Raw genomic sequence first — 19,492 nt, 5'->3', positions numbered from 1 at the left:
GCACCACAGCCTTTATTAAACCAGTTGTGGATCACTGGCTAGAACGAGATATAGCCCAATGGGCCCACAGACAGTAGTATGCACCACAGCCTTTATTAAACCAGTTGTGGATCACTGGCTAGAACGAGATATAGCCCAATGGGCCCACTAACAGTAGTATGCACCACAGCCTTTATTAAACCAGTTGTGGATCACTGGCTAGAACGAGATATAGCCCAATTGGCCCACAGACAGTAGTATGCACCACAGCCTTTATTAAACCAGTTGTGGATCACTGGCTAGAACGAGATATAGCCCAATTGGCCCACAGACAGTAGTATGCACCACAGCCTTTATTAAACCAGTTGTGGATCACTGGCTAGAACGAGATATAGCCCAATGGGCCCACTGACAGTAGTATGCACCACAGCCTTTATTAAACCAGTTGTGGATCACTGGCTAGAACGAGATATAGCCCAATGGGCCCACTGACAGGTATCGATCCTAGACCGACCGTGCATCAAACAAGTGCTTTACCACTGGGCTACGTACCACCCCCCCCCCCCCCCCCACACACACACACAAAGAAAGAATTCACCTGATCACATAATTTCTGGCATTGACAAATATCAGCTTATACATGGTAATAAACGGTAAAGGAAAAATAATCTTTTAAACAAATAAACTAAGACCGAATGAAATGACAAGATGCTAGTTTCTAAAGAAAGACATTAGTCCATCATTAGTCAGTGGTTGTTTCTATTAACTCTAAAAATTGATTTTTGGTGAGGTTTTTTTTTTTGGCAAGCAGAAAGACATAGAAGGAACACTACAGGTTGGTAGGTACAGGGTTCGCAGCCCAGTACTGGCTCCAACCCAGAGCGAGTTCTTAAGGGCTCAGTGGGTAGGTGTAAGGCCACTACACCATCTTCTCTCTCACTAACCACTAACCAACTAACAACTAACCCACTGTCCTAGACAGACAGCCCAGATAGCTGAGATGTGTGCCCAGGACAGCGTGCTTGAACCTTAATTGGATGTAAGCATGGAAAATAAGTTGAAATGAAAATAGAAGGAACTGCACAAAACCCGCAGGATCTGTTATTGGTTGTAAGAACTGATTATCAAGCCGCAGCTAATAGCGCAATTTGCACTTCACCACCCAGGAATAAGTCATTTTCCCATGCACTGGAACACTATTGAATTATCAAGCTGCTTGCATGTGTCAAGACATTTTACAAGTGCCAAAATGTGTCAGCTATTGGATCCTCGTCTAGGGTCTTAATTTTAAGATACACAGGTGCACGTTCTGAGGAATGGGTGCTGGGAAGGTTATGGCTCGGGAAGTAGATAAACTTGTATAAATGGTCCTAAAATGAATTCTACGTCGCGGGACTGGTTGATGTGTACTAATTAGGATCTATCTACGTCCCGGTACTCATTAATTGCCCTGTTACCTAGGTGATGGTGTGTGCAGTAAAAAGGTAACAACAAACTAATTCTGTACCACAGTGCAGTTATTAGCATTAAGAATTCGTGCCACTGGTTATGTTGTAGGTATTACAAATAAATAAAATAAAATAAATTTTAAAATGATACACAATAATATCAGCTCCAACCTAAGTTTTAACGGCTCTGGTGTAAATATGTCTGTCTGTCCGTCCGTCGTCTGTGTGTCTGTCTCTTTGTATCTATGTCTGTCTCAGACAGTGTCTGTTTGTTAATTTTTATATGTTAATACAACAAACTATCCAATTTAAAAGTAGTATAACATTTTTATTCAAACTTCAGTAACACATTAATTGTTTCCATAATTCAGTTCCACGTTTCATTTTGAGAGCCGGATTCTGGCATTGATAGTGCGGTATTTTCGTTTTCGTGCCGGACCTCGCCAGTGACCATCTAACTGCTGTAGTTTTAACTTCCACTGTAGACTGCTCACGTTTAAATAGACCTACCACCTCAAATATGTTTGGATGACTCTTCTGGGCGATTTGATTTATTTTATGGTGTCATCCTTTCAAATTGTTATTTGTCCGGTGGTCGTCATTGCCAAAGTGGTTCCACATTTCTGGAGTCCATCAGTAATGTTACCTTTTCATTCTGTGGACTGTCAGCAATTGTGTCAGCCCAAACGTCCTCAACTTCGTCTAGCGGAACCATCGGAAGGGCTGAAGCACACCTTACCACCTTTTGTACATCATCGTGTTCAATATATTCTGATGCTGCATGTAGTTCTGCTTTTTGCGCGTACAACGTCAAATACACTGAGTTTAATGGAAAATTTTAAAAATAGCCTCTCAATTGTGTGGTGGGGAATTGGAATTGGGAACTCTATTAACGTGCCCATATCCTTAAAGGTTCAGGCACGCCAACCCTGGATCTAGTCTCCGACATCGCCAGTGGCCAGTTCCGGGGCAGGAGGGGGGATGGGAGGGGAGCAGTTGAGATGATGGGGATAATTTGGAAATTTTAATGGTATGACCTTAGTCCAAAAGGTAATGGGGGGGGGGGGGGGGGGGGGGGTAAACAATTAATTAGTTTAGAATGCACCAATTTTTATTTTAAAAAAAATATATATTTCAGGATATGAATTTAACATTAACATAGTTGGTGCAATTTTCAGTTGAGTAAAAAATAGTATTAAATAATATATTTATTTAGTTGATAGTGTGGTGGGGTATACAGTGCGTACAGCATTGTGAGCAGATATACAATACTACCCAGGACAGTAATCCTTTAAAACAGTAGAGACCAATACGAGCAAAATGAAACAAAACTGAGAAGAAAAAGAAGAAATAACAATAAAAGAAAAGAAAACACACACAAGCGCCTGCTCAATTGCTACCCCGAACAGTAATGCTAGACTATAAACGCTTCTCATTTCATTGGTAAAGAAAACACGGCTCACACTGCAATGCAGAACACGTAAACCAATTAGTTCCTTCTACTTCTCGGGACATTCATAATTCGGCAAACCGGTACTACACAAAATCAGATTTTATACATCCTGGGCCGACACCGCTGGGAAGAGTGGGGGGGGGGGGGGGAGGTTGCACCCACCCCATGCTGATACCCATACCTGAAATGCCCCCAAAATCCAGTGTTTTATGAATTAATATCTTTTGTATTTTCCTTGTCAACAACAAAAATATCTACAACATCAACAAAACAATATTAAAAATATCAACGACAATATCTAAAACATCAACAACAACATCAACAATATCAATATCTAAAACATCAACAACAATATCTGCAACAACATCAACAACATAAACAAAGATATCAACAATATCTACAACATCAACAACAATATCTAAAACATCAACAACAACATCAACAATATCAATATCTAAAACATCAACAACAATATCAGCAACAATTGCAACAACATCAACAACATAAACAATAAAGATATCAACAATATCTACAACATCAACAACAATATCTACAACATCAACAACATCAATATTTACAACATCAACAACATCAGTATCTACAAGATCAACAACAATATCTTCAACATCAACAACAATATCTTCAACAACATCTACAACATCAACAACATCTACAACATCAATACATGTATCTACAACATCAATATCTACAACATCAACAACAATATCTACAACATCAACAACAGTATCTACAACATCAATATCTACATCATCAATATCTACATCAACAACATCTACAACATCAATATCTACTACATCAACAACAACATCAATATCAACAACAACCACATTTACAACATCAACAACATCATCAACACAATATCTACAACATCTACAACATAATCAACAACAATATCTACAACATCAACAACATCATTAACATCATTATCAATATCAATAACAACACACAGCATCTTCATTTTTCTTTACAATTAAATGAACTTCCATCAAAGAAAACCTTTCTGTTCAATCAATATCTGTTCCTAACTAATCATGATGTATTGATACTCGTGTTTTATTGGGATTTTTCCTCTCAGTTGTTTTCCCCATTTGTTACACACATGTAGCTATTTTTGGTTGTTTTATGTTGGTTAAAACAATGAAATATGACTTTTAATTACTACGTCAATATGTGTACACCAGGTGCTGTTGTTTCATCAATACCTTGATGATATTAATGTTAGGATTTAGACTCTGTAATATTCACTCAGATATAAATAACATTGAGCAAGAAAGTTCTGTTTGATATATTGGCAGATACCAAGTGGAATTATACTGATGGAAAGAAATAAGGGAACACATCAAATTGTAGACCAAATTTAATTCACTACTAGCGTAGTAATGTCTTCATACCAAGTTGTAATGTGGGACTGAATGTCTGTAGTGTTGAATGTGCTGCCTATATGTTCCCAGTCAACTTCGGACAATATGAATTGAGTTTTAATGCAATCATTATTTCTTGTTGCTATCTGTGTGATCCTTTATTTCTTTTCATTAGTATAATTATGGTAGGGTTTAAGCAAGACAATCCCACACACCCTTGAAAGAAAGAAGGAAAAAAAATCACCAAATCTGTAGCCAAATTCAATTTTTTAACTAGGGGATTGTTTTATCATTGTCCTTTTCATTTGTGACAATTGTAAACAATGTCAGTGATGTTTTGTTTAGACCAAGCAAACTGGCATATTTCAAATATGTACCACACTGTTTTCAATAAGCATTTACATATTTATAGTATACTTCATGTGTTGAGTGCGTGGTTAAATAAAACATTTCCTTCCTTTCTTCTGTGACATGTAGTAACAGCAGGACAGGGCTTGAACTAAAGAATTTGTCCAAACTACATCAGTGCATTGATGCAAAACAAAGGAAAGATTTATTTAACGTAATTCTGACATATAGTCTTAGAGAGGAAACGTGCTACATTTTTCTATTTGTAGCAAGGGATTTTTTATATGCACCATCCCACAGACAGGATAGCACATACCACATCCCACTATATTTTTTCCATTAGTAAAAAAGAAAGAAATGTTTTATTTAATGACGCACTCAACACATTTTATTTACAGTTATATGGTGTCAGACATAATATGGTTAAGGACCACACAGATATTGAGAGAGGAAACCCACTGTCACCACTTCATGGGCTATTCTTTTTCGATTAGCAGCAAGGGATCTTTTATATGCACCATCTCGCAGACAGGATAGTATATACCACAGCCTTTTGAGTTACCAGTCGTGGTGCACTGGCTGGAACGAGAAATAGCCATATAACTGATGTCATATAACCATAAATAAAATGTGTTGAGTGCGTTGTTAAATAAACCATTTCCTTCCTTCCTTCCAAGACCCGATGACTAATAAATCAATGTGCTCTAGTGGTGTTGTCAAACAAAACAAACTTTGATTCAGTTTAGACAGGTTTCACCATACATCAATTAACCGAGTAAAAGATGTTAATATAAGTTGGTGATGCAGATAGCTTCTATGACAGATGGTTTGACAAGTGATCAACCAAGCATGCAAACTGGACCACGGGACATCTGCAACCGAACCACACAACCAGGGCAAGTTCAGCCAACCGTTGATCGCTAATGCTTGCCTGACTGATTTTTACACTACACATTAAACCTAGAGCACATTGATTTATTAATCATTGGCTGTTGGAATTCAAGCATTTGGTAATTTTAACATCTGGTCTTAGAGAGGAAACCCGCTACATTTTTTTCATTAGTAGCAAGGAATCTTTTATATACACCATCCCACAACAGGACAGCACATGCCATGACCTTTCATATACCAGTCATCATGCACTGGGATCTTTTATATGCATCATCCCACAGACAGGACAGCACATGCAATGGCCTTTCATATACCAGTCATCATGCACTGGGATCTTTTATATGCACCATCCCACATACAGGACAGCACATGCCATGGCCTTTCATATACCAGTCATCATGCACTGGGATCTTTTATATGCACCATCCCACAACAGGACAGCACATGCCATGGCCTTTCATATACCAGTCATCATGCACTGGGATCTTTTATATGCACCATCCCACAGACAGGACAAACTTTTTAACTTTCACATTTCTCATAAACTGTTCTATAAAATCCTACATCAATGAAACTTGGTTTGTAGTTACATCTATGAATGTTCATCTCAGTGCATGGTTAAAAAAGAAGAAATTCCCTGGTAAAAAATTTTGAATTGAATTATTTTTATTAAGTTGTGTTTTTGTTTTAAATATGTATTGAAATGAACATCTATGGCATTCATACATGTGTATTTAATTTAAATTTGAATTTTAATAAATTTCTTCTTTCTTTTGTTTAAACTATGCACTGAGGCAGAATACAATTATGATATTCAAGATCAATGGAAATCTTTCCTTTTTAAATCTTTAAAAAAAACCTTTGTTATTAGAAAATGTCATTCATTTCCTACAATGATACTCAATGTCAGTGTATTAATAGTGAAAAACAATGAAGTTGTCAGGTTGAATATATTTTTTGTTTACTATTTACTATTTCTCGTTCCAGCCAGTGCACCATGACTGGTATATCAAATAAAAATAAAAATAGATTAATACCATAGGATATTAGTTTTATCCTGCTTAGGTAAAATGTTATTTTCTGTTTTTATATCTGTGCATAACGCTAATTATGATTCAAGCATTCTTTATTTACTGAATCAGTTTATTATACCATGATGGGTACATCAAAGGCTGTGGTATGTGCTATCCTGTCTATGGGATGGTGCATGTAAAAGATCCCTTCCTGCTAATCGAAAAGAGTAGCCCATGAAATGATGACAGCGGGTTTCCTCTTTCAATATCTGTGTGGTCCTTAACCATATGTCTGACGCCATGTGTTGAGTGTGTCATTAAATAAAACATTTCTTTCTTTCTTTTTGTTTTTTGTGAGTGTTTTTGTTTTTCAAAGAAGTAAAACACATGCTATTTTGTTCTTTAACAGTTTGCCATCTATTTTGTCTCAGTGGTTTTTGGTTGGGGTTTTTTCAATAAAGTTAAATGGTTTAAACAATATTTATTCCCAATTATAATGCAGGTTGGGGATTGGCAAACAGGCAAAATGCCTATATCAAGGCCTCTCCTAACAATTTGAAAATGTAATTCTGGTTTATACAAGAAGATAGACCAATGCTAAAGTTCATGATTCCAAATCTTAAAGGCATATTCCCATGGGCAAGTTTACAAATCTGTTCGCAACCCCAGGTCTACCAAGTAAAATGCAGTCATTGCTATGCTTTATTGTTCTTTAACAGACGGTTTTCAATCTAGTCTGCCTCAGGGGTTTTGGGTTTATTTTTTCAATAAAGTAAAATGCAGCCATTGCTATATTGTTTCATTCTTTAACAGATGGTTTTCAATCTAGTCTGCCTCAGGGGTTTTGGGTTTATTTTTTCAATAAAGTAAAATGCAGTCATTGCTATATTGTTTCATTCTTTAACAGATGGTTTTCAATCTAGTCTGCCTCAGGGGTTTTGGGTTTATTTTTACAATAAAGTAAAATGCAGCCATTGCTATATTGTTTCATTCTTTAACAGATGGTTTTCAATCTAGTCTGCCTCAGGGGTTTTGGGTTTATTTTTTCAATAAAGTAAAATGCAGCCATTGCTATATTGTTTCATTCTTTAACAGATGGTTTTCAATCTAGTCTGCCTCAGGGGTTTTGGGTTTATTTTTTCAATAAAGTAAAATGCAGTCATTGCTATATTGTTTCATTCTTTAACAGATGGTTTTCAATCTAGTCTGCCTCAGGGGTTTTGGGTTTATTTTTACAATAAAGTAAAATGCAGCCATTGCTATATTGTTTCATTCTTTAACAGATGGTTTTCAATCTAGTCTGCCTCAGGGGTTTTGGGTTTATTTTTTCAATAAAGTAAAATGCAGCCATTGCTATATTGTTTCATTCTTTAACAGATGGTTTTCTATCTAGTTTGTCTTGGTTTGTTTGTTTTTTTGTCTCTTTTTTTTTTTTTAATAAAGGAAAAAAACACCCAGTCATTGCTGTTTGTTCTTTTAACAGATGTTTTTTCTATCTAGTATTTATTACCAAACCAGACAAACAGAAATAGAAAGATAAAATCTGATAACATTGGTCAAATTACATCATTATAACAGGAAAAGTATTATTTTATAGGGGGCGGGGGTCAAGTGGCTTTGGTGAAACAAAATATTACATGGGGAGAGCCATATATCAAAAAAGAAGTTTGTTTAACGACACCACTAGAACACAAGGATTTATTAATCATCGGCTGTTGGATGTCAAACATTTGGTAATTTTGACGTATAGTTTTAGAGCGTAAACCCACTAAATTTTTCCATTAATAGCTTCCATTAGGATCTTTTATATGCACCATCCCACAGACAGGATAGCAGGATAGTCATGTTGCACAGGCTGGAATGAGAAATAGCCAAATGGCCCCACCTACAGGGATCGATCCGAGACTGACCATGCATCAAGTTAGCCCTTTACCGTTGGGCTACGTCCCTTCCCTTATTTATAAAAGAGAAAAGCCACAACGTGTTTTGACTGTTCAAACCACTACCCACTAAAAATGTCCGGTATTAAGAGGGATCTGGTTTAAAGAGGTTAAGTTCAGTACTGGTTTTTAAAAAGGTCTGATCTTATGAGGTTTCACTGTAGTACCACAACTGATGTTCTGTACTGGGAATTTAAACCGTGTTCCTGTCAGTAAAAGAAAGAAATGTTTACACATTTTATTTACGGTTATATGGCGTCAGACATATGGTTAAGGACCACACAGATTTTGAGAGAGGAAACCCACTGTCACCACTTCATGGGCTATTCTTTCCGATTAGCAGCAAGGGATCTTTTATTTGCGCTTCCCACAGGCAGGATAGCACAAACCATGGCCTTTGTTGAACCAGTTATGGATGACTGGTCGGTGCAAGTGGTTTACACCTACCCATTGAGCCTTGCGGAGCACTTACTCAGGGTTTGGAGTCGGTATCTAGATTAAAAATCCCATGCTTCGACTGGGATCCGAACCCAGTACCTACCAGCCTGTTGACCGATGGCCTAACCACGACACCACCAAGGCCAGTCCAACATATCGAGTCCCACATTACCTCTCCGAACCCAGTACCTACCAGCCTATTGACCGATGGCCTAACCACGACGCCACCGAGGTCGGTCCAACATATCGAGTCCCACATTACTTCTCCGAACCCAGTACCTACCAGCCTATTGACCGATGGCCTAACCACGACGCCACCGAGGTCGGTCCAACATATCGAGTCCCACATTACTTCTCAGAACCCAGTACCTACCAGCCTGTTGACCGATGGCCTAACCACGACACCACCGAGGTCGGTCCAACATATCGAGTCCCACATTACTTCTCTGAATTCTCTACAGACATATAACTACTATAGCAGTGGATTAAATTTGAGCTCAAATACCGTGCGTCCCTAAATGTCTTCCCATCAGTATACGCAAGCTATTTTGAAGGATGAACTCCAATTAGAGACGTCTTGTTAAGTCGAAAGAGATGTAATGCAAAGACTTGAATCGTCACGAACTCGTGGCTAATATAGATCTGTCGTAAGACTAATAGGTCTTGTTACATTCGGAACATCTGAAAGGACCAGACAAGATAATTATCTCAGGCTTTAACATATGTTGAAGAAATATCTATACAAAAAAAATATTGGCAAGAAATGGACAACATTTTAAATAATTGATTTTTTTTTCTTTCTGTAATACTGTCATGGGAAAATGATTGATTTGTTTTCATTCTGTAATACTGTCAATGGAAAATATTTAGCCTTGATATATATTTGTACTGTGTGCGGGGGATGGGGGGGGGGGATCATGAAAGGACCAGACAAGATAATTATCTGAGGCTTTGACATATGTTGAAAAATATCTAACTTTCACCCACAAGAAATGAACATTTTAAATAATTGATTTTTTTTTTTTTTTTTTTTTTTTTTTTTTATAAATATCGTCATGGGAAAATATTTAGCCTTGATATACATTTGTACTGTGTGTGGGGTGTGTGTGTGTGGGGGGGGGGTGGGTATCATGAAAGGACCTGGCTTAGTGCTTATAAAAACTTCAGAGTCTAGACTCGAGACTCTTAATAATTAAGAGTCGGGTGTCGTTAAAGAAATAGTCATGACAACGCCATACAAACTGTACGTGAGTGACGTCATTAGAGTCTGGACTATAAAAGTTTTATAAGCACAGGCCCAGATGAGATAATCATCTAAGGCTTTAACATATGTCAAAGAAATATGTACGTTTCACGGGCAAAAAACGAACAACATTTTAAATTATTGATTTGTTTTCCTTCTTTAATACTGTCATGGGAAAATATTTGTACTGTGTGTGTGGGGGGTGGGGGTGGGGGGGGTGCGGTGAGGTGGGGGATGGGGGGTGTCATGAAAGGACCAGAAGAGATAATTATCTAAGGTATTGACATATGTTGAATGATTGATTTGTTTTCTGTAATACCATCATGGGGAAATATTTATCCTTCATATACATTTGTACTGTGGGGTGGGATGGGGGGTGTCATGAAAGGACCAGAAGAGATAATTATCTAAGGTATTGACATATGTTGAATGATTGATTTGTTTTCTGTAATACCATCATGATGAAATATTTATCCTTCATATACATTTGTACTGTGGGGTGGGATGGGGGGTGTCATGAAAGGACCAGAAGAGATAATTATCTAAGGTATTGACATATGTTGAATGATTGATTTGTTTTCTGTAATACCATCATGGGGAAATATTTATCCTTCATATACATTTGTACTGTGGGGTGGGATGGGGAGTGTCATGAAAGGACCAAACAAGATAATTATCTAAGGCTTTAACATATGTTGAAGAAATATATATATAAGTTTCACTGGCAAGAAATGAACAACATTTTAAGTTATTGATTTGTTTTCTGTAATACAGTCATAGGAATATATTTAGCCTTGATATACATTTGTACTGTGTGTATATGGTGTCATGTCGAAGAAATAGAGTTTTGCTTGCAAAAAATTAACATTTTAAATACTCCATGCTGGCTATATATGACAAGTAATTGATTTTTTTTCTTCTTCTGTAATACTATCATGGGAATATATTTAGCCTTCATATACATTGTGTATGTGGGTGGGTGGGAAAAAAACATGTCGAAAACAGAGAATTTTATAGGTTTTGCTGGCAAGAAATGAACATTTTAAATAATTGATTTTTATCTTTCTGCAATACTGTCATGGGAATATATTTAGCAAAACATAGAATTTTATAGGTTTTGCTGGCAAGAAATGAACATTTTAAATAATTGATTTTTATCTTTCTGCAATACTGTCATGGGAATATATTTAGCCTTGATATACGTGTATACAGTGTGTGTGTGGGGGGGGGGTGGGGAGGGGGGAATCGGGTATAAAAAAAAAGAATTACATGAACATGTATATTGGTTTTGCTGACAAGAAATTAACATTTTAAATAATAAATTTTTATCTTTCTGCAATACTGTCATGGGAATATATTTAGCCTTGATATATGCGAGTGGGTGTGTGCGAGTGTGTGTGTGCGTGGGTGTGGGTGAGTGTGTGTGTGCATGGGTGTGGGGGTGTGAGTGTATACAGTGAAACCTGTATTAAGCAACCACCAAAGGGTGTATCAATAAGTGTCCTTTTTAAGCAGGTGGCTGCTGTATACAAGTCAGTTTTTATACTATACTAGATTTGGGAGAATAAGAATGAGGCCTCTTAACACAGATGGACGTTAGTATCAATAAGTGTCCTTTTTAAGCAGGTGGCTGCTGTATACAAATCAGTTTTTATACTATACTAGATTTGGGAGAATAAGAATGAGGCCTCTTAACACAGATAGACATTTTAAAGTTTGTAGCCATTATATGAAAGGTTTTCGACAAATAAAATATTTTACGTTATTAAAATTAAAATTTACTTACATTGTCTTGCATAGAATGTGATTATCTTCATAACTGATGTGTACAAATTTATTATTTCTTCCAACGGCCAGATGAAATTCGGCCATAGGTAATTTGAAATGTATTTATTTATATAAAGTGTTATATTTAAAATATTTTTAAGGTAAGATAATATTTAAATTAACAGGAAAAGGCAGGCTCTATGTTTATTTTGTCGGGGGGGAGGGGGGGGAACAAACAGAAGTGTTGTTAGGGCTGAAAACTCAGTAGAGTCCCGGAGGGGGAGGGAGAGAGAGAGAGAGAGAGAGAGGAAGAGAGAGAGATAGGAAAAGAGAGAGAGAGAGAGAGAGATGGAGGGGGGAGAGAGAGAGAGAGGTGTGTGGATTTGTGTGAGAGAGAGGGAAAGAGAAGGACAAAGAGATCGAGAGAGGCAGACAGAGAGGGAGGGAGAGAGACAGAGAGAGAGAGAGACAAAAATAGAGAGACAGGGAGAGACAAAAAGAGAGACAGAGAGAGGGAGAGCGAGAGAGACAGACAGCTAAATTTAATGACTATAACCTCATGATATGAAGTGCTGATGTTTTCATGTCTTATATCTCAAATCACCAAACACTTACTATACCAGTTACCGGTGTTTCATTTTCAATGTGAGTGAAAGACGAATTTCAATTTTAATCATTGCTGACATGTTGAAATCAAACACTAATCGGAAGACTTTTTTCAGACAATCAGAGGACGCTACGAGGGCAAGTGACATTAACCGTTCATTTTATTTTCAGAGAGTAAAAGGAAAAGAAGAAAAAAAGAATTTGAATTTGAATCATTCCTCAACTGTTAACATCAGACACTAACCATGCTGCTGTTTTTCAGACAATCAGAGGGCGCTACGAGGGCAAGTGTGACATTAACCGTTCATTTTATTTTCAGAGAGTAAAAGGAAAAGAAGAAAAAAAGAATTTGAATTTGAATCATTCCTCAACTGTTAACATCAGACACTAACCATGCTGCTGTTTTTCAGACAATCAGAGGGCAAGTGTGACATTAACTGTTCATTTTATTTTCAGAGAGTAAAAGGAAAAGAAGAAAAAAAGAATTTGAATTTTAATCATTCCTCAACTGTTGACATCAGACACTAACCGTGCTGCTGTTTTTCAGACAATCAGAGGGCGCTACGAGGGCAAGTGTGACATTAACCGTTCATTTTATTTTCAGAGCAAGTAAAAGAGGGGAAATAAAGAAGAAGATTTTTAATTTTAATCATTCCGCATCTGTTGATATCAGACACTAATCGTGCTGCTGTTTTTCAGACTATCAGAGGGCGCTGTGAGGGCAAGTGCGACGTGAATGTAGAATCCCGGTCATTCTGTAAACGGTGTCGACTCGCCAAGTGCTTCACGGTGGGCATGAGACGGGACATGATTCTCAGTATGTATCAGTCTCTTGTCATCAATATATGCTTGTATGTTGCTGCCTGGTCTATTACCAACTCTTTGCCTACATGTTGGTGTCTGGTCTATTATGAACTCTCTGCATGTATGTTGCTGCCTGGTCTATTATCAACTCTTTACCTATATGTTGCTGGCTGGAGTGGTCTATTATCAACTCTCTGCATGTATGTTGCTGCCTGGTCTATTATCAACTCTTTACCTATATGTTGCTGGCTGGAGTGGTCTATTATCAACTCTCTGCATGTATGTTGCTGCCTGGTCTATTATCAACTCTCTGTGTCTGTATTGCTGCCTGGTCTATTAACAACTCTGTTTCTGTGTTGTCGTCTGGTCTATTATCAACTCTCTGTGTCTGTATTGCTGCCTGGTCTATTATCAACTCTCTGTTTCTGTGTTGCTGCCTGGTCTATTATCAACTCTCTGTGTCTGTATTGCTGCCTGGTCTATTATCAACTCTCTGTTTCTGTGTTGTCGTCTGGTCTATTAGCAACTCTCTGTTTTTGTGGTGTTGCCTGGTCTGTTATCAACTCTTTGTTTCTGTGTTGCTGCCTGGTCTATTATCAACTCTCTGTTTCTGTGTTGCTGCCTGGTCTATTATCAACTCTCTGTTTCTGTTGCTGCCTGGTCTATTATCAACTCTCTGTTTCTGTGTTGCTGCCTGGTCTATTATCAACTCTCTGTTTCTGTTGCTGCCTGGTCTATTACCAACTCTCTGTTTCTGTGTTGCTGCCTGGTATATTATCAACTCTCTGTTTCTGTTGCTGCCTGGTCTATTACCAACTCTCTGTTTCTGTGTTGCTGCCTGGTCTATTACCAACTCTCTGTTTCTGTTGCTGCCTGGTCTATTATCAACTCTCTGTTTCTGTGTTGCTGCCTGGTCTATTATCAACTCTCTGTTTCTGTGTTGCTGCCTGGTCTATTATCAACTCTCTGTTTCTGTTGCTGCCTGGTCTATTTTTTAAATTATTATTTAGTTTTTTGCAATGTCTCAAGATACTGAACTTAAGTTTTGTGTATTGCTATATCATATACTGTTACAGATAAACTTTGACTTACATGGCAATTTATCCATTTTTCACAGAGTTATCGACCTTGAACTCAGAGATACGAAAATTAGTTTTTCAGATTTCAGAATGCTTATTATTTCTGCAAAATTGTTGTGTATTATTAAAAAAATTTAATTAACAGACGACGAGCAGAAACGTGTGAGAAAACAAAAGATTGTGATCAATAAACTACGACGTCACGGACAGGTCCCGGATGGAAGTTACCCCGAGTTAACACCGGATATCCTTGCCAAGGCCAAAACTCTTTTATCAGGCGATGGCTCGAATCTGCCGTTTTCCATCGCCGGCGACAGCAACTATTTACTCAGCTTAAAAAACGAATTCCTCAACCAGGGATCGAGCTGCTGCTCCAACAGTTCGACCGAAAGCGTCTCAAAACCGCCCCCGTGGTCGGAGAGTCAAGAACTTGTCAGCGCTGCCATCGACAAGCTGAAGGATACTGATCAGAAGGTCATAGAGGAGGTGTTGCGAGCTCACAAGATCAGCTCGTTTTTAAGCGAGACGACCACATCACTGAAGGTGCTACCAACGAACCCGACGGAGTTCATAAACGTCGCCGAGGGATTTGTTCGGCGGATAATTAAATTTGCAAAAAATATCGACTTTTTCAAAAAGCTCTGCAAGGAGGACCAGATTGTGTTGTTGAAAAGTTCCGTCGTCGATATAATGATGCTGCGGTCGGCGGTGAACTTTGACCCGTACACGGAAACCTGGTCGCTCAGCACGTTAAGCTGTCTCTCAGGCCCCGGTTCCAGTTCTGGCAGCCAGTCGGCCGGAATCGCAGACAAAATCAGCGCCGAAGTCCTGAAATCAGGAAGTGCCGAGTCGGCAAAATTGTTCATCACATATTCCAAATTCATAAAATCCTTGATGACCACGATTCATGGGGATCTCGTTATTCTGAAGGTGTTGATATTAATGTCGCTGTTTTCGGCCGATCGCGGGAACCTGATGAACCAGAAACAGGTGATGGAGATTCAGGAGAGTTACGCGGGAGTCCTGCAGAACTACACACAGTTGAGGTTTCCCGACGAGAAGACGATGTTTGCGCGCATCGTGATGAAGTTGACGGATCTGCGAAACATCAATGAGGTGCACACGAAGATGTTGCTGACAATGAAGATAGACGATATCGAACCGTTGCTCGTGGAAATTTTCGATCCCAGTTTAGCTACCGATGTATAATGTTGAAAGAGATTATGACACAAGTGTGTGTGCGAGTGTGTATGTATGTGTGTGTGTGATATGAAATTTATTACATTGTGTTAGAAATTAATTTTAATACTTCAACCTGATGTATAATATTTAAGAAATTATACCACGTGTGTGTGTGTGTGTCTATGTGTGTGATATGAAATTTATTATATTGTGTTAGAAATTAATTTTCATTCTTCAATCCGAAGTTTATCTAATGATGTATAATATGTAAGAGATTATTCCACAGGTGTAAGTAATATAAATGTTTACAGTGTTAAAAATTAATTTTAATTCTTGAACCCAGTTTTGCTAATAATGTATAATATTAAAGAGGTTATTCCACAATTGTGTATGAAATATAACATTTATTACATTGTGTTGGAAATTAATTTTAATTCGTCAACACAAATTTTGCTAATGGCATGTAATATGAGATTATTCCACGAGTGTGTGTGTAATATGAAATTTATTACATTGTGTTAGAAATTAATTTAAATTTTTCAACCCCAGTTTAGCTAATAATGTATAATATTAAGAGATTATTCCACAAATGTGTGTGTAATATGAAATTTATTACATTGTGTTGGAAATCAATATTAATTGCCAACAATGTGTATAATATTAAGAGATTATTCCACATTTTTGTGTAATACACAAGTTAATACATTTCGGAAATTTTTCTTTTGTATTATTATTTATGAAATTCTTCAAACAATGTTTAGTTAGTGATGATTATTCAGAGAGATTTGTGTCAAATGAAATTTATTAGATGGTTTAGACATTGTTTTATTCAGATTTTTTTTTTTTTAATTCTGTAGAAATCTTTGATCCTAGTTTAGTCACTTAGGTATAATATTAAGAGCTTATTCCGTGATTGTGTGTGTGAAAATTAAATCTATTACATTCATGTTCATGATTTTCGGGATTTACTGAAGTTTGTTTGTTTGTTTTTGTTGGGTTTTTTACTTTTTGTCTCACTTTGATAACATGGAAAAAGCTAAATTTAGGCATTATTTATCCGATGGTGAAATCGGCATCAACTATTGCACTTTACTCAGTGTTAAATTTCTCTTTCTTTTGGGGCAGGACATAGCCCAGTGGTAAAGCACACACCTGATGTGTGGTCGGTCTAGGATCGATCCCGGTAGGTGGGCCCATTGGACTATTTCTCATTCCAGCCAGTGCACCACGACTGGTATATCAAAGGCCATGGTATGTGCTATCATGTCTGTGGGATGGTGCATATAAAAGATCCCTGTCTACTAATGAAGAAATGTAGCGGGTTTCCTCTCAATAACTGTTTTAAATGACCATATATTTGACATCCAATAGCCGATGACTAATACATCAGTGTGCTCTAGTGGTGTCGTTAAACAAAACAAACTAACTTTTTAACTCAATGCATGATAATAAATATTTACTAATTTAAAAAAAAAAATTAATCAACACAAATTAATTTTTTTGTAAAATTAATAAAAATAATAATAATATATATATATATATATATATATATATATATATATATATATATATATATATAGACACACACACACACACACACACTCGTTGAGGTGACCATCTATGCGTGCAAGTATGAGCGACACAAAATAAATTTTCAGAAAATGAGCACAAAATATGTTTACGGTAGCCAAAACATGGTTATTTATTTATTTTTACTTTTAGGGGGGGGGGGTAATTATGAAAGTTGATTTCACATCTTTAGAAAGAAAGAAATGTTTTATTTAACGATGCACTCAACACATTTTATTTACGGTTAAGGACCACACAGATATTGAGAGTGGAAACCTGCTACTCTTTTCGATTAGCAGCAAGGGATCTTTTATATGCACCATCCCATAGACAGGATAGCACATACCACAGCCTTTGATATACTAGTCATGGTGCACTTGCTGGAACAAGAGATAGCCCAATAGGCCCACCGGTGGGGATCAATCCCACACCAATCATGCATCGAGCGAGCGCTGAGCCACTGAGCTACGTTCCGCTCCCTCACATCTTTAGAGTCTTTTAGCAAATTAGGCCACATATTGTTATATCGGGATATGTGTAGTTCTGAGTTGAGCAAATTAGGCCACATATTGTTATGCAGGGTATGTGTAGTTCTGAGTTTAGCAAACCATGTTTACTCTTGCTCAAGAAATAATTATCTTCTTGAGATGAACCATAATTTAATGTCTTGTAAAGTTGTGATGTTACAGGGTTGTATATGAAATATATTTATAACACATGTGATATATATATATGTATATGTATATGTATATATATGTATAGCACCATTTATTTTTCAACTTTTGTGTTAGTGTGTATGTGTCTAGAGTGTGTGTGTGTGTGTGTGTGTGTGTGTGTGTGTGTGTGTGTGTGTGTGTGTGTGTGTGTGTGTGTGTAAGATATAATGCCTATTCCAGATGACTTACAAATATATATATATATATATCCACGCCTACGAATGGGTTACCTCAGATTACGTAGTTTAATATAGGAAATATTAAATATTATGTTTTGTATATAGCAGTTATTGTGTGTTATTTAACACTGTGTTCACCAGGTCATAATGGGTGTTAATATTTGTTTAAATGGAAATTAGAATTGTCTGTAGATTCCACTGCTAAAGTGCTACTCTTTGTTTTCGAAAAATTCCAACATTAATGTGCAACACATATAAGTCTGTGTGTTATGCCTTACATTAAAATATGGTACACATAATGTGCAACATTGTGTTAGTAAATGTTCGTGGTACACATAACATAAGAACGTGATGCACATTCAATAAGTATGTTTACACATTACATAAGGGTATGTGCTACATGCCATTCTCATCCAACTCGCATTACATAAGTATGTCTGAAAAGATGTGTATAAAAAGATCCCTTGCACCAGTTGTTCTTTTAAGTAGTAACCTCTGTGTAGTCCAAGATAATAACCTATGATGTCCAGATAGTCAATATTATATTTAGGTCGTGCATGTCAAGGTCACAATGACTCAATAAAATAAAAACCTATAATTATGGTAGACCAGGGCCGTAGCTAGTGGGGGGTGGGTGGGTGAGGGGGGGGGGGGGTCAAGGGGAGCAGTTGCCCCCCTCCCTAGAAAAAAATACGGAAAAAATTATAGAAACTTAAAGAAAATTCTGTTCTTAACTGTTTAAGGAGTTTTAGACTATTGACTACTTGGTTGCCCCCCACCCCCACCCCCCCAAAAAAAATTCCTAGGTACGACCCTGTTGACCATTAAGAGTTGTTGGTAAATCATGCTTGCTTAGGTATAAATATTCCACGATTGCAGAGTTATTAACTTCAAAATTTGAAAATATCAGATTAACATAAATTTGACATCATAGGTTATTCCTTTGGACGTTCATATGTACATGTTGAGTGAAAACTCTGAAAACCGGACCCTCTGTAAACTGGAATTCCATTAAAACCGGACGTTTTTTGCAGCTCCTTTTTAAATATCTGTACATAAGAGAACCTCTCTAAACCAGATACCTCTTAAAACCAAACGTTTTACTTGGTTCCGAGGGTGTCCGGTTTAAAGGAGTTTCACTGTATGTATAAATTTTACTTCAAACAGAAATACAGTGGGTTGAATTTGCAAAATCTGGAGCAAGTTTAGCTCACTGAACATATCGATAGGCCTAGGGTGGGTTTTTTAGCACACAAAAAAATGTTGGCTGAACTTAATGATATAGGCCTGGGTGTTTTTTTGTTTTTTCTGAAAAGCAGATGTTTAAGCATGGTCCAGTGAAAGCTCTCAAAACCGGACCCTCTGTAAACCGGAATTCCCCCCAAAACCGGACCCTCTGTAAACCAGAATTCCCCCCAAAACCGGACCCTCTGTAAACCGGAATTCCCTCAAAAC

At 37.2% G+C, this 19,492-nt stretch overlaps 1 protein-coding gene across 1 annotated transcript in view; it reads left to right on the top strand.

Moving 5' to 3' along the window:
- The window catches only part of LOC121386287 (nuclear hormone receptor HR96-like), a 204,482-nt gene extending 188,323 nt beyond the window's left edge, over positions 1–16,159 (top strand). Inside the window, exons 3-4 of the mRNA XM_041517138.1 lie at positions 13,208–13,325; positions 14,537–16,159. Coding sequence (XP_041373072.1) covers positions 13,208–13,325; positions 14,537–15,600 — 1,182 coding nt within the window. The 3' untranslated portion in view covers positions 15,601–16,159. The remainder of the gene's footprint in view (positions 1–13,207; positions 13,326–14,536) is intronic.
- The last annotated feature ends 3,333 nt before the right edge of the window (positions 16,160–19,492 follow it).

Source organism: Gigantopelta aegis, chromosome 12 (assembly GCF_016097555.1).
Source record: "Gigantopelta aegis isolate Gae_Host chromosome 12, Gae_host_genome, whole genome shotgun sequence".
NCBI classification, from domain to species: domain Eukaryota; kingdom Metazoa; phylum Mollusca; class Gastropoda; order Neomphalida; family Peltospiridae; genus Gigantopelta; species Gigantopelta aegis.
The sequence above is the reverse complement of the archived record's forward strand: the minus strand, read 5'-3'. Positions and strand labels throughout refer to the sequence as shown.